Source organism: Falco naumanni, chromosome 8 (assembly GCF_017639655.2).
Source record: "Falco naumanni isolate bFalNau1 chromosome 8, bFalNau1.pat, whole genome shotgun sequence".
Taxonomy (NCBI): domain Eukaryota; kingdom Metazoa; phylum Chordata; class Aves; order Falconiformes; family Falconidae; genus Falco; species Falco naumanni.
In genome coordinates, this window is record NC_054061.1 from 63,320,298 (window position 1) to 63,336,409 (window position 16,112).

The following is a 16,112-nucleotide window of genomic DNA, read 5'->3' on the forward strand; positions in this document are numbered from 1 at the left end:
TGGGACTGGATGGATTTCTACAAATACTACAAAATAACATAAAATTAAATGAATAACCACCTAAACCTAGTTTCAAAATAATTTTCAGTTACATTTTTTTTAAAAGCCATTGGCTGAATTTCATCTCCCACTTAGCAGATACAACAAAAATTTAAAAATAAAACAAACCACTCCCTGTAACTTGTTTTGGCACTTGGCCTGGACAGGTCAGTTCATTCTCTTTTGTACCACCAGTCAAAAAACAAGCAATCAGTTTGGTCTACTCTGGGAAGCAGAAAATAGCTCATCTAATGGCTTTTTCTCTTGTTAATAAGGTAAAAGACATAAATGCCTTGCTATGCAAGACAGCAACCCTTCTTTTCTTGGGAGACAGATTGTTTTGAATACTCATCACCTGAGAAAGACTGAAGAAAAAAAAGAAAGGTGTCATATCTGAACAGATTAAGGGACCATACTAAAAGCAAGAAAGATTGAGAAATGGAACTCATTTCCACAAATAAATTATTTTTTCAAATATGTCAGAAGAAACTTGCCAGAGACTGTAGAAAAAAAACAAACCAAAAATCAAAATCACAAACTGCCAAGTCCAAATGGCATCTCACCCACGCTCTAAAAAAATAATCAAGTACAAAACAGCTGAACTATTGAACTTTCATGTTCAGCTTGTTGCTTAAAACTGCCTAGATATCAAAAGATATGAAGGTGGCAAAGTGTTCCATGTGATTTCGGGGGACGTACAGATACAAAAGCTTGACCTCTATGGAGAAACGGTCAGCAGAAACTCTTTGAAGCATGAGGAGAGAACACAGACAAATCTATTTGGGATAAGGGCTGTCAAACAGTGCCATCATATCCATGACCAGTGTTCAGGTAGATGTATCGTAGCAGTCCCAGTTCAACACAGTAACTTGGAAATCTTTAGATGTCATCATCCATTATTTCCCTACATAGATTCTGAAATCACTGAGCAGCTGAAATCTAAGAGATACAAATAACACTTACTTAAATGAGGTCTCCCATAAGTTCAGAACAGCAAGCATTAAAGGATTTATTGCATGCAAATTTTCTTTCACGTAACTGCATGCTGACAAGAAAGACTTGTTCCAAAGTTTTGGCACTACTTCTAGTCTAAAAAAAAAAAACAACAAACCACCACCAAAAAACAATCACAAAACCAGTAAGAAACAGTAGAATGAATGTAGTAGCTGTGCTAAGAACCAAAATGTTTATACATTTACTTTAAGATAATTCTTTTGCAACCCAGAAAGCACAGAATTCAGGAGATAAATCTAACTTTCTGCTTATTATTCAGATACCAAAAAGAAGGTCTTCAAATACTGACCACTACATAAAAAAAATATAACGAGAGAAATACTGACCAAATTCTAAGAGATCCATAACCTATTCATGGTCCCTTATATTTAGCATATAAAATCATTATACATACATAATGTATTTAGTCAATTAATAAGCAATTTTCTACAATAAGTACTATTTTATGTAAGTTTATGCTCATCACTCCAAATCTGTAAAGACTCATAGATTTAGAGCCTTTTCATTAACTCAGTTGGCTTGCTTCTAAATTTTTCAAAACATTAAACTATTTTGGTGGGGTGTTTCTTTTCCTGCTTTAAAAATCGTTGTCATTTTCTACAGGCAGTCTGATTTTACTATTAACATATTAAGCACTACCACTTAAGTAGCATACATTGCAACCTTTAAGTTTCAGGGGAAAAGCAAAAACACTCCTGACAAATGTGTTATATACTTGTAACACTATTGTTCTCATTTGCACAATGAGCTCCCACCCATAAAAGTAATTTCCAAGATAAAAAAGCGTCAATTTCTCAGAGAATCTCTATTTTACAGGAGACAGAAAAAGTAGCTACAGGAAATTTAAAAAGTTTTTCCACCTTTATCTTATATTGTTTCTTTAGAATGAAGTTTCAAATTTCAAATACTGTTAATGGACTGAACCTGTTTTACCAATGATTATTCTGCTAGGAGAATTTTGTGCTTTTGGATTTGCACGTGAAGCATGTGATATAAGCTTATACACATGCTACTGTGATGTCCCACGCAGGTCCTAGGAGGTAGGGAAGATCTACAAAGAATCAGATGCAGGATGGCCGTTTACCCCGGGGATACAGTAACAACAATAAATTCATCGTGTATGATTTCTCTTTTTAAAATGCAAATTGTTTCAGTAACATCTGTCACAGCCACCCCTTCTACTATATTCTAATGCCTAGCATTTGAGATCTAAAAGCATCTATCTCAAACCACTATTTCCAACAAAACCTTTTCTGTTTTTAAGATCACTCAGTATTGCTACCCTTGAGCCTGGCTGGTATCGGTGGAAGCGTTCCCCTTCTGCAGCGTTTGTATCATTTCATTCCCCGACAAGGCAAATTTATTTCCCAGTTCTTGGCTGTATCTTTGGAGGAGGTACCTCTTCACTTCCACGTCTCGGGAAGAATGACAGTATGATGTTCTAGGAAAGCTGATACTAGGCAGGCTGACCCACCCTGGGCAGATGCTACGATCCCTGGAGTAGCACTACACTTGCTTCCAGTAGACTGCAGATTTTTTAAGGCAAGTCCGAATGGAACAGAGATTAATCCATTACTCAGAACAAAGGCCACATCTATCCACTCCAGTATGGAGGTTGCTATGTACTGGAAAACTCAGCCAGAAAAGCCAGGCATCTATCACCGTTCATACCAAAATTGCCGAACTGCTCTTCAGATCAAAACAGTCTGTATTTATTACATTCTTAAACCTGGATCTATTGACCCAAACTGTCACAATCTGTAAATGAGAGACTCAGTGAAATCTGTGCAGAATATGACACTGTTCCATACATTACAATGCAGTTTATACATAAGCATTTGGCCTCCTCTATCAAGGGTTGCCTGTTGGCTGTGGGATTAATTGTGAGACTTCTTACCAGTTGAGCACTGCTAAACAAAACTAAATCCAAACAACCTTTCAAGGTAGACACACATTTTCCAGGGTTTTTCCAGACTGTGTATAATCATTATCTCAATTTACTTAAGTAATAATTAAGTCTGATTTATGGCTGACATCGACTACCACTACTAAGACTGTTCTTTATACGTGCTATTCTACCCCACTGTTCTCTAGTCAGTGTTTTTGAATCAATATATTTTCTTACTCTGCACGATGAGGTAGAAGAATATCCTTCTTGTCTTCATCTTTTGCCCTGGTGTCTCTAAACACAAAGTCAACTGAAAAAATATATTAAAAAAGAAAAAAAGAAAAAAGAAGCCAAAATAATTTTAGCGAAGGAACAGAATCAGAGAATCATTTAGGTTGGAAAAGACCTTTGAGATCATCAAGTCCAACTGTAAACCTAACAGCACCATGGGCACCGCTCAGCCACGTCCCTGAGCACCATGTCTACACGTCTTTTAAATACCTCCAGGGGTGGTGACTCCACCACCTCCCTGGGCAGCCTGAAGGCTTGACCACCCTTTCAATGAAGAAATTTTTCCTAATACCCAACCTAAACCTCCCCTGGTGCAACCTGAGGCCTTTTCCTCTCATCCTGTTGCTTGTTATCTGGGAGAAGAGACCAGCCCCCACCTCGCTGCAGCCTCCCTTCAGGCAGTTGTACACAGTGAGATGGTCTCCCCTGAGCCGCCTCCTCTCCAGGCTGACACCCCCCCCCCCCTCCATGCCCCCAGCCCCCCCCCCCCCCCCAGGACCTGTGCCCCAACCCCTTCAGTGGCTTCACTGCCCGGCTCTGGCACGCTCCAGCCCCTCCATATCTCAACCAAAATGACCCAATACACAACTCATTGAGAACAGTTCTATCTAGTCATATGTGAAAAAGGATTTAGAAGAAAGCTATACTATTAAATGGGGATATATATATATAAAATATTATTTTTTAAAAGTGTTGAAAGATCAAGAAATAATGAATATTATCATCTTAGGTCATTACAAAGACCAGAAGACCCAAGTATTCTTTTTATTAAAATGTGCCTCTAACATGCAGGAGAGCACTTTCATATCACTCTTCCACAACGGCAGCTCTCAGCAGTGAGCAGCACTCAACCACAAACACTTCTGAATATTAGCAATTTAGGAGAAAACACAAGTAAACTCCTAGAAATCTACCTATAGCCTTTTTTGTACTCAGAAGATAGTCTTCTTTCACTTCATCAGTCAGTGAATGTATACTTTCATCAAGTACTTTCAGGCACTGTGGAATTAAAGCTAAGATGTGATCTAGCCATGAGTCATCCATGGGGGCCACATTTGCTGTACCAATTCCATGGCAAATGTAATAGTGGTATTTCTGCAGGATAAAACAATAAGATGCACCGGTTAAGGCCAGTATGAGACAGCCATTGCTACTACAGGTTTAGCTAGAGATATAGGCTTACTTAGTAAAAATAAACATACTTATCACCAAGTACTGCTTTATGTTGTAAATTACATACACATCACTAAATGTGATGTAAATACCTTCACCAGCCTGCCAAGCACTAGTGGGCAGAATAACAATAAAACTCCGTGGAGACAAAAAAACAAGAGTATAGTGCCATAAGCCTCATTCCACTTCTCTGAAAAGAGCTAAATAACAAAAATTTCATTGAAGAATGGACAGAAGTTGTAGAATTCTGGCTTTTGTTTTGCTTTGGCTTTTACAGTTCTACAATTCTGGTGCAATGCCCCTCCTTCGCACTGTTCCAGTACCAACTTTTTCCTCAAATAAATTTTCAATATATATTGATCTATCTCATCACTCCAGTGCTTCCATTATTATCCATTAACTCTGGGGCTGGACCACATATTCAAAAAGAAAGCCAGGCATTCTGCAGACTTTTGTGTGGACATGCAACATACAGCTAATGCACTGCTCGGAATATGAATGTATAACCACAGATAAGAACACCTGCTTGTATAACAGGCACGTGAAATCTGCTTAACAAAACCTCAGAGCATCAGTGGAAACATGAAAAAACTTATCAGCCCAGATGCATAGAAATGCACAACGGAATATCAAGTGGAAGATTACCAATGTCAGGAAGTAACATGATTCTATTTCAGTCAATTTATCCCAAAATGAACTCAATCTGTTTTAAATATACATAAATCACAAAATTGTGTATACAATTGTGTCATGCAAGCTATCTTAAACCAGAATGAGAATGAAGAACATCCTACGCCCTAGATGAGGGTAACCCAAAGAGAATAGTCTCATGGATTCTATCTGCTTAGACAAAGCAGTGCACCTGCCCTTGCACAACATTCTCACCTTCAGGAAGTGTAGAAAAGATTAATTTATTACTTTCTGACACCGGTTATCCTCCAGTTACTATTCCATTCTATAATTCCTTGAATCATCTACACGTTCCTAATGTTCCATTCTCAACAGTAACATGATAAATAACATACTGTGTGAAACTAATAATGGAAGCATATGTCATTATCAGTCATATCTCATTGTGTCAATCATCTTGACAATATTTACAATAAATGATCTGCATTGTATTTTATTTAATACTCAAATTAACTTCATTTAATACAGTACTAAATACATTGAGCTACCAAGGTATCTTTCTCTACTGGTGTAGAAGAATCTGCTCCTGCAGGCTGGGTTCTGTCAAGGGATGGAAGCTGTTCTTCAGTAAGGTCTTGCTGCCTGAGACAAAAAACCAAACAAAATACAGAGTATGCATCACATTCCTCAGATACATTTTACTGGCATTAATAATACACAGCTGTCCTACATGTCAGTTGTGAAGAAACACCACAAAAAAAAAAGGGAACCAGAAAACCTTAACAATGAGCACAAGACATTCTGATTCAAAAGGAACACAGAAGCATGTGACCAAGTTTCTATTTTACCTGCTAATGTTCACCTTTAAAAATTGGTGATATAGTTAATGCTCATATACATATTTTCCATTTACAATCATCAAAATCTTAAAATAATTTAATTCAAATATTTGGTTCATCTATGAAAAAGTATAAAACCCACATTATTCAAGGATAAGGAAACTCACAATATAATGTCAACAAGAGCACTTCTGAAACTTTCATGTTTTTTTTTCAGATGACTGCTGCTCTGCAATGTAGAAGTTGACGGCCCAGCACCTGCTTCATTATCTGTAGAATCCTGTATCTTGTGTCTCTTGCATCTCATCTTCAGATATTCTCCTTGCAGAAAATACATTTTGAAATAAAAAAAAAAGTTCAAATGTATCATACATGTTTTATGTTTCTGAGAGGTTTTCTTTAGTAGCGCTAAAAATGTTAACCTTACCAGGTGAACACTCATTTTCTACAGTAAACTCACCTGCCTCGTCATCTTTCTGTTCTTTGCTTAGATGGAATGAAGGGCAAGTCTGCTGCCATAGTGGTTTACACCTTCCCTGGAATAAACATTTATTTTATTTCGACACTTGTGGGTGCTACTAACACACACTTCAAGGCTTCGTAAATATAGTAAATCAAAGAAACTGTAGCCTAATATACAGCAGGAATAATGCAACATGAAAATCATACAATGAACTACTACTTACACAGTACCCTCAAATTCTAAATATCCAGGCCGTTAGAGAGAAGCATGTTAAACTTGTATGTGATATTTATAAACTCACTAGTTTTATACCTTACATAAACATTTTCAAACACTACTTTCAATGTTTTCTAAATATTGAAATATAAACAATGTTCCACATACAGACATAATATACATAAGCAATATACATACATAGTGCAGAGAGAGAATATACACCTCGGCACATACTGGAATGAGGACCATGGTCTTTACATAACCATGCTGCGACACATATTTGAAAATGAAAGCTTACAAAAAAGCCACCAAAACTACCTGAGACAACTGTGGTAGTACGTTCACTGTTCTCTTGGCCAGCTTCCCTTTGCCACTTGGACTGGGCTTAGGAAAGGAAAAGAAAAAAGGGGGGGGGGGGTAAAAAAGATGATCACAACTAGAAATTTGAGACTACTACTAGTATTAGACTTAAAGAAATACATACACTTGTAATCTAGCTCTAGCTGCATTTTTCTCTCATATAATAATTTTCACACATACAATTTCCTATCACTTTCCCTGTTCTTCCTAGAGTGCTTCCACGTAGAATTCAACTTTCTCAAACACCTTTGTAAAATCATAGCTCTGAAAAATTAATTTTAGGCTGGGAAGCATTTATGTTACCTTTTGGGCAAAATATACATTACAGCATTACAAGATACCATCAAGTAATACAAAAAAACCAAGCAATTTCTCGATTCCCATTCTTCAGTCAACATTTTTTAAAACACAAAATGGCCCCCTTTTTTTTTTTCTAACCCATAAACTTTCATTTAAGAGTGTCCAGTATTATTTGCTTTTCCACAATGCTGATCCCTCAGCACGAGACATCAAAGCTGTTTGTCCAAAAGCATCCCTGACCATGCCCAGGATGCTGGCTAGCACACTTCAGCAGGGTACAGCACCTTCCTATGAACAAACGAGACAATCTAGTTGTAAAATCTGGCTCTAACACAACTGCCTTTGGCTGCTTATTTCTCCTTGGTTTCACACCACCACCAGTACCCCTGGCACTGCCCACATTACCTCTTTCCATGTAACATGTTTTGTTAAATGTTAAAAACATTAAAAAAACCAAACATAAACACGTTTTGAAAAAAAGCCAACAAATAAAATCAAACCCAACCAAAATATCTAACACTGCGCGGCTATGCTACAGCCATTCTCTTTCTGCTTTGGGCCTTATGCAGACTGTAACAGACGAAAGACACAAAGCACAGAAAGTCTGTGCAGACTTGAGCTACCCTTAAACAAAATGGGTTTGCCATCATTTTCTGTACAGTTGCTGTGGTGTAAAACTCACACAAGTTGTAGGCACTTAACTATCTACATAGATTTTGCAGTCAAGAATGAAGTCTGGCAATTCCTCAGCGAGCCAAAAATCTAATCAGGCTCCAAAGAAAACCACCTTCAAAATACAGGAATTTGGCAGTGATAAAATATGTAGAGACATACATTATCAGTTGTTAGCAATGTCTTCATAAACTAATTTGCGATCCCATTTGTGAAAGGGGAGCAAACTCATTCCAGCTCCAAGGAGTTATTCCCCTGAAGGTGACGGGAAAAACTCATGAAACTCCCTGACTACCACTACTGCAAGAAGGTCATACAACAAAAGGTTTTAAGGATCTTGTTTCAAAATCAACAGCACTACTCTTTTAATGAACAAAAGATCAATCCTCCCCCTTTCTCTCCTCAAATGAAATCAAATGCATCTGGCTTCCCCTTAAACTGAGAACAAAATGCCTGGTAAATTAAAGTACTCTAAACACCAAGCAGGCCAGTTTTGGTATTTTTAGTCTAGCTTTTTGGCAATCACAGAACAGGCAACTGAAGACCTTGCCACCATAACCACCTCTCTTTCAGTCCCTCATTTCATGCTCTCGACAGTCCATCTTCCAGTGAGGCATAGCCCATGTGCAAGATTTTTCACACCTTGACATTCTAACACCCGCACCAGTCTCACAGCCTGCAGTGACGCAGACGATCACTTCTGCATAAATGAGAGAAAAGCAGGATTATAACCGATACAGATTTACTTGACAAGCTTGCTTTTTGTCTGGTAATTGGAACGGTCACCGGGAAAATACAAGGCCATTTACTTCTCTGTAGTCTAACATATTCAGCTGCAAAAAGTTTCTCACTACAGACCACGTAACAGCTCCCAGACTTCTCTAACGCCAGCACAGACACACTTCCCAGCAGCGCACGCACGCCGCATCGCCGAACTGCTGCCTACCAAGGCGGAAAGGCCACAGGGTGCAGCGCAGCCTACGGGCAGCGTTCGGACTGCTTTGGACACAGCTTTGTACAACCCGCCCGCGGCAGAATCACGAATTAAAATCAGCAGAACTGTGGCTGCGATGATCCGCTCTCCTCCGCACAGCAGCACCAGCTACACAAAGCTAGGTCAGCTTGCACAGGGCCCTGGCCAGCTGGCACCACCTCCCCAGGCAACCTTCTCCCCGGCTCCATCACCTCAGGGCGAAGAACGTGGTTGCCATGCCTCGTCACAGCTCCCCTCCCTGCAACTTGAGAGCCTTGCCTCTCCTCCCGCTGCTGCACAGCGCCAAGAGGGATCCAGCACCATTTTCTCCCTAGTTCAGGCACTGGAAGACAGTAACTACACTCCTCCGCCACCTTCTCCAAGCTGACCGCCGGGCTGTTTTCCCTCAGACTCTTCATGCGATCTGATGGAGTCTGGTTTGGCAACAGCCTTACGGCTGCTGGGCCGGAGCCAGCTCCGCAAACCCACCCTGGGTGGGTCTGAACTTTGCTACAGACACGCCGTGTTCCCCGTGTCTCATGTAAGGAGGCTGCACCGTGCAGCTCGCTGCTCCTCCAGCCCAGATGCTGGAGCAGATGGAGAGTGGGATGGGGAAGAAAACCAAACCAACCAAATCAAAACAAACCAAACCAACCAGCCAAACAAACAAATGACCAAAAAAACCCAACCCAAAACAAACAACAACAAACAAAACCACTTTTCTATAGGAGAAAATAGATCTGAATGCTTGGAAGAGTATTATCTAGTTCCCTCAGTCACAAGGTCCACAGTCTTAATTCTTAGGATTCCTCGTTAGGAACAAATAACAGAAACCTGGGCATTTGTACAAATAATGGGGCTATAAAAATAGCTACGACTACACCTTATCTTCACATACAACGCCACACAGTTTTGATTAGATCTTCTGTTGAAAAATTCAGCACCGCAACTTGTACCCCTGAGCTGCGATACTGATAAACTCACATGTTGAAACCAGTTCCACCGGTGACAGTAGGAATATTTTAAAATACTGTACTGCAAACTCACTACTGGCAATAAGCTGTACTAAAAAGAGTGCTGGGCGGCGAGGACTATCGGATATTTATGAGCAGCCAACTCACACCCTCTAATCAGCACCTCAAGCAGAAACACATGTGAAGAAAAGTTGGTGACCTTTTCACTCACTGGAGGAAGTTACTGAATTATTTCACTTAAAATATCTCACATACTTTGTTTAGAGCAAAACAGATCCGAATGAGGACATCAAAACCTAGGGTGAGTGAAAGAGTAAGGCTGACTCACAAACAAGCGAACATGGCTTAAGAGGGCAAACTCTTCCCTGGAATTACATCAACCACCTACACCTTGATCAGGCCATCAGAGAAATAATACAAACTACTATCGGTTAATGCCCGGTGATTTAAAGCCACATTTGCAGCTAGAAGCTTCTGGTGGCATTTGCCTTCAGCATGTAAGCTTTCTGCGCTTCTGGAAAGTAGGACGCTTCATGTTTAAAAAAACAAACACCAACACCCCACCCCACCCCCCCCCAAAAAAAAAAAAAAAAAATTAAAAAAAAATAAGGAGAGGGCTTCCGATGCCGCATTTTGCACCAAGCCAGCTCACAGCTGGGCCGCGCTGCCCCGCTCCTGAGGGGCCGGCGGGGGGCGGGGGGCGCCGGGGGCCGCTCGCAGGGCGCGGGGCCCGCCATCGCGGCTCCCTGCGCGCTCGTCGGCAGCGCCTGCGGGGAAACCGGCACCCCTCACGCCAGAGCAGCCCCCCGCCAGCCCAGCGCGCCCCGGCGCCCCGCTCTCCCCCCTTCTCCGTGAGGAGCCGCGCGGCCCCGCCGCTCCCCCCCCTACACACACTCAGCCAGGCCGGCGCCCTCCCTCCCTCTCCGCCCCCCCCCTCTCCGCCCCCCCCCCAGCGGGCCCACCGGCCCAGCGCCGGCCCCCCAGGGACCCCCCGCCGTACCTGCTCGGTGCCCATGGCTGCGCGGGCCAGGCCGCGGCGGGACGCGCCGTTACCTGGCAGCGCCACGCGCGCGGCACGGCCCAGCCCAGCCCAGCCCAGCCGCTCCGGGACGCAGGAACGCCCGGGGCCGAGCCCCCCGCAGCACCGACCCGCCAGCCCGGCCGCGCCGGGGCGGCCCGCAGCGAGGCCGCCCGCCCAAGGTAACCAGCGGCGATCGGGCTGCACCTGTGCGCGCCGCTCCGCTGTCGCAGGGAGCGAAGAGCTTTGCCGTTGCAATGTATTTGCAGCTACACCCCGAGCTCAGCTTTGCTGCTCCCGCTCTGAGACTGCCAGCGGGCAGCGCCGTGCCCCGCGGGAACCGGGGCAGCAGGGTGGCTGTGCGTGGGGCGCCCCGCTGCTGCTCCGCGCCCCGCCGGCCGGCAGCCCGACACCCCCCGCGCCGTGCCGGTAACGGCGGGGCTGGCGGGGTCGCTGACACACGGCGCTGCCACCCCCCAGGCAGCACGGACGGGGCGCGCCTGCTGGAGAACCCCGTAAATGGGCGCTGCTGCAGGCCTGTACCAGCCTCCCGAACTGCACGCGGAGCCTTCCAACAGTCCACGGACCGAGTTTTACACATAACCTCCCTTTGCTGTTAAAATGGCACAGACCAAGAACCAGCAGGGTACTATTGCTTTGTCCAGCTGCAGAACACTCAACAGGACCTGGACTTCCCAGTGCATTTTCTGCAGCAGGATCCAGCCTGGTTTTGGTTCTGCGAAGAGGAATCCCCTGGCACTCTGCGTACCTTCGGGAGTGCAGACCAGCTGCGCCAGCTCTGATGTGCAACAGCCCGGCCGGAGACGTGCAAGGGGAAACCCGTGCCGTTTAGCACCGAACCGTTCCCGTTAGAAACCATATCCACAGAGGGCTGCAGCACATTCAGCACACATCGCCGCGCTGCTGGGCGTCACGATTCCTTTTCCTCAAAAGCAGCATTTCATTTGTTCGCGTTCTGATGAGGAAACTGCAAAAAGCACACCTGCTTGTACTCCTCAGGGGAGGAAAGACACAGTTAGGTTGCCAATAATACAAAAGCTACAGACAAAATAAATTGTCTAGATAGTGTTTTTCCCTATCAGAAGGACATTCCTTCTTACAGAGAACTAGAACTTCTATGTTGCTGTTTATTTTTTCCCTTTTTTCCTGCATTTCATTCTTTTCCTGCAGTGATCAGTTAAACACAATTTATTTACATAACAATACCAGCTGATTTTAATCAGCATTGACAAGGCCACAGGAGGACACAGCAGAAAAAAAATATGGTTTAGAACTCAAGATTTTTTGCCTTCCTGTGTTTGGTTAACATCTCACTTCCATCTGAAATCCCATAGTCATAGCTAACATAACAATCTAAATCTAACTTCAGAGATAAAAATGAGATCAAACGAATAAAATGGTGAAAGGATGAAGAAGGGAGCACACACCGATATAAAGTAAGTACTCAACATCTGTTTTAGAACTGTACTAAAAGCAATTTAAAAAATGGAGCAGACTTTAAAAAAAATTCATCGTGACAAGACAAAGTCAACAGAGCGTAGGCATTGACTATCACACTGTTCTAGAGTAAGTTTAGCCAAGACTGGCACATCAGTGCAACAAAAAAGGGTCAGTGACGCAGTAAAACTAAGTACAGGAAGGAAATAAGGCCATAGCTGACATTTTTATCACTAACTTTTCGTTTTCTGAAAGAGTCAGTGACATGAGGTATTTATTCCACCTTGATGCCTCAGTTCAGTTCTGGTGGGCCATTAATCAGGAATACATTTCTTTCTCCCTTCAGAGGCAAAAGTAGGTAACAATGTGGTTTAGTCCATGGAATTAACAAAACTTAAGCCAAAACACTATGTACAGTGAAGTGTTTTACTGACCAGATGTTTCCTTCTAATGCAAAAAAAGTGATCCTTCAGTTTTTAACCAAAGTACTTTCTGGCATGCTTTCTAGGTTTTCATTAGAGCAAATAAATAATGTTTGAAAGTACAAGAAATATTAATAATGCCTGTGTGTACAAAAATGAAAATTCTCAGCATCTGAGTATTGCTTTAAAAATAAATTCAGGAAAGGTTTTTTTCCTTCCCCAGAGGTTTCAGATGACAGACTGAAAAACATCAACTGGCATGAAAACGGAACAAGATGTTTGAATGCAATGGAATCGCAGCTTCTGCAATGCCTGCAACCCATCCCTCAAAGCTGTATTCCTGAATCACTCCAGCAGTTACGGCTGTCTCAGCTGCACACTGAGTGCACATACTGGAACCTACCCCCCACATACGGCCTTTTCCTGTACTCCATCTAGAATCTCTTTTGTCTCTTTTTTAAAAAATTAAATATATATGCATATATATAAATAAGTTCTTTCACATTTACCCTTCATGAACTCAGTATAGTTGTACATAAAACCAGTAATCTATCTCATATTGTAAAGAACTTTAATGAATCAAGCAAAGCTTTCTCACAGGGGCTTCTAACAGTGGGGAAATTTATGATTGGTAATTGGTAATGATTTCTGTAAAAGAAAAGTTTTTGTCATCAGAATTCAAATTTAAGGGTTTTAAACCAAGAATTGATACTTACACTGTTATGTTCACAGGCAGGACTTGAATTTTTGACAGCACTTAAAATGCAGTTACAGACAATGATCATTTCAAAAAGGTAATGAATTTAACGTTCCAACCCACCAGAAACAGCAAGAAATTACACTTCAGGCAAGGTTTCGGGGAGCAGGGGGAGCATACATTTTCCAGTTCAAAATTTTTTTTAAAGACAAAACCAGGTCTCTGTGTTTTTCCTTGTGTATCTTGGTTTTGCCAACAATATGGAAGCACAAATATAAGTAGTGTTTTTATAAGTAAGAAGTAATTCCTATTAAATACTAGAAAATTTTCCCCTATTTGAAAGAAGTTGGGTTGTTGTTTTTTTTAACTTTATGATCTTTATTAAGTCAGGTTTTGTTATGCACATCTCCTGAGTGCAGAATAGTATTAATGCCTGAAAATCAAATTAAAAACACAAATACAATAGTATTTGCTTCACTAAAAGAAGGGCAATAATTATTTACATACTGCTTGTAAAAAAAAAAAATAAAATCATCAGAAACATGCTGCGCTATAAGAAGGTGAGACTTCCACACTTACCACAACAGAACTACTGCCCAGCATGGAACGATAACTTTGCAAATTGTTTAAAAACAGCCACCACAGTAACAGCACAGAGGTACAACACAGTCCTACAGTTATGGAACATGGAAAAGATCTTTAAAAACAGTGAAGAGATCTGGGTTCAGCTGTGTCAAGGGAAACACAGCAGGTTACAGGCCACAACCTGTGTGCTTATTTCTTCCTCCCAGCCACTCCCAAAGAATATTGAAACGAGCTTGAGCACCTGTCGGTGCTGGTTTAAAAAAGAAAAAGGAGCCCTTGTTTACTGTCAGGGCTGTAACTTACCTTACTTGGCAAAAGTATGAGCACGACTGCCCTGGTAAGAAGATGGGGAGCTGTTATCAAGATGATATATTTTTCTAACCTCTCCTTCCTTCGGAAGCCTTTTGAAAAGACAGAAATGTCAAGCTGTCTCAAATTACTACTAGTGTTAAACAGAACAGTGTGTTTTCTAGAGGTCTTAAAAAATAATAATCCAGAAACGAGGCAGCATTCCTGGTAAGAACCTTCAATGCAGGAAACTCAAATATTGAGATAATTTCTGAACTCAGTGCTGCAAGCGACACCAAACCAAGCGCTATTTCTTTCACTAAAAAGAAAGCCCGTTTGTGCATTTCTAACAAGAAGCAAGCTTTCATTTCGTCAATTAAATGCACCTTTGTAGGAGACCTATTATCCAGGCCACAAGGGTTTACCACCTCTTTTGAGTGTAATTCCCCTTCTAAAGAAAAACTGGTTTTTTTAAATCCAGCCATCTACTTGAAAATGAAACAAATGTACAATCAGTGCCCCAAGAGTTAATAAGTCACAAATGTGCCATTTAAGTTTCCTTACATGGCCATTCAGCAAGGGCCATTAGAATTTCACATAAAAGGTTATCACCTTAGTAAATACTGCAAGACTTAACTAGACCAGTACATACAGGAACACAAACTTTTTATGGATAAAACGCAGGCACATATAAAAGTTTCAAGAAGTTAGTCAATAGGCTCATGCATCCGTAGTCATCAGCACGGATTCACCAAGGGGAAGCTACGCTTGAGCAACTCCATTAGCTTCTGTGGTGGAATGAGGGGAGAGCCGTAGCCGTTGCCAACACGGACTTTGACAAGGCCTGTGACGCTGCCTCCCATAAGATCCTCATAGACAACCCGCTGATGTGTGGGCTGGATGAGCAGAGAGAGGTGAACTGGGAGGTGGCGGACCGGCGAGGCGCCGGGGGCAGCCACCAGTGGAACAGTCTAGTTAGAGGTCAGTAACAAGCAGCATCCCCCCAGGGGTCAGTACTGGCTCCAATCCTGTTTAACATCTTCATTAACAATCCAGATGATGGGGCAGAGCATACCCTCAGCAAAGCTGCGGATGACCAAACTGGGGGGAGCAGCTGATACACTGGAGGGTTGTGCTGCCATCCACGGGGACCTCTGCAGGCCAGAGAGATGGGCTGACAGGAACCTCGAAGCTCTGCACCTGTGGAGGAACAGTCCCATACACTGGTACATGCTGGGGCCACCCAGCTGGAAAATACCTTTGCAGGAAAGGCGCTGGGCTCCTGGCAGACACCAGGTTGCACATGAGCCAGCAGCACACCCTCACCACAAAGGTGAGGAGCTGGAGCTGGCCCTTCCCTTCTGCTAAGCACAGGAAGACCCAGTCCTGCTCCGGGCTTCTCAGTACATAAGGCATGTGGACATACAGGGTGATTAAGGGACTAGAGCATCCCTGCTAGGAGGAAAGGCTGAGGCAGCTGGGACTGTTTGCCTGGAGAAGAAAAAGTTCAGGCTGGATCTTATCAACATATATAAGTATCTGAAGGGAGGGTGCAAAGAAGATGGAGCCGGGCTCTTGTCAATGGTGCCCATGACAGGAGAGGAGAGAATGGGCACAAACTGAAACACAGGAGGTTGTCTGAACATAAGGAAATACTTTTTTTACTGTGAGGATGACTGAGCAATGAACAGGTTTCCCAGAAAGGTGGAGTCCCCTTCCTTGGAGATACTCAAAAGCCATCTGGACACGGTCCTGGCCAACAAGGTCTAGGTGGCCCTGCCTGAGCTGGGGGGGCTGGACAACATGTCTTCC

The 16,112-nt window shown here is 42.7% G+C and overlaps 1 protein-coding gene across 1 annotated transcript in view; it reads right to left on the reverse strand.

Moving 5' to 3' along the window:
- Positions 1–10,998, reverse strand: part of DNAH7 (dynein axonemal heavy chain 7) — a 111,913-nt gene extending 100,915 nt beyond the window's left edge. The window contains exons 1-8 of the mRNA XM_040603717.1: positions 10,833–10,998; positions 6,872–6,937; positions 6,302–6,410; positions 6,042–6,195; positions 5,584–5,677; positions 4,147–4,327; positions 3,179–3,251; positions 1,003–1,128 (exon numbers count right to left, since the gene is read on the reverse strand). Coding sequence (XP_040459651.1) covers positions 1,003–1,128; positions 3,179–3,251; positions 4,147–4,327; positions 5,584–5,677; positions 6,042–6,195; positions 6,302–6,410; positions 6,872–6,937; positions 10,833–10,847 — 818 coding nt within the window. The 5' untranslated portion in view covers positions 10,848–10,998. The remainder of the gene's footprint in view (positions 1–1,002; positions 1,129–3,178; positions 3,252–4,146; positions 4,328–5,583; positions 5,678–6,041; positions 6,196–6,301; positions 6,411–6,871; positions 6,938–10,832) is intronic.
- Between the last annotated feature and the right edge of the window lie 5,114 nt (positions 10,999–16,112).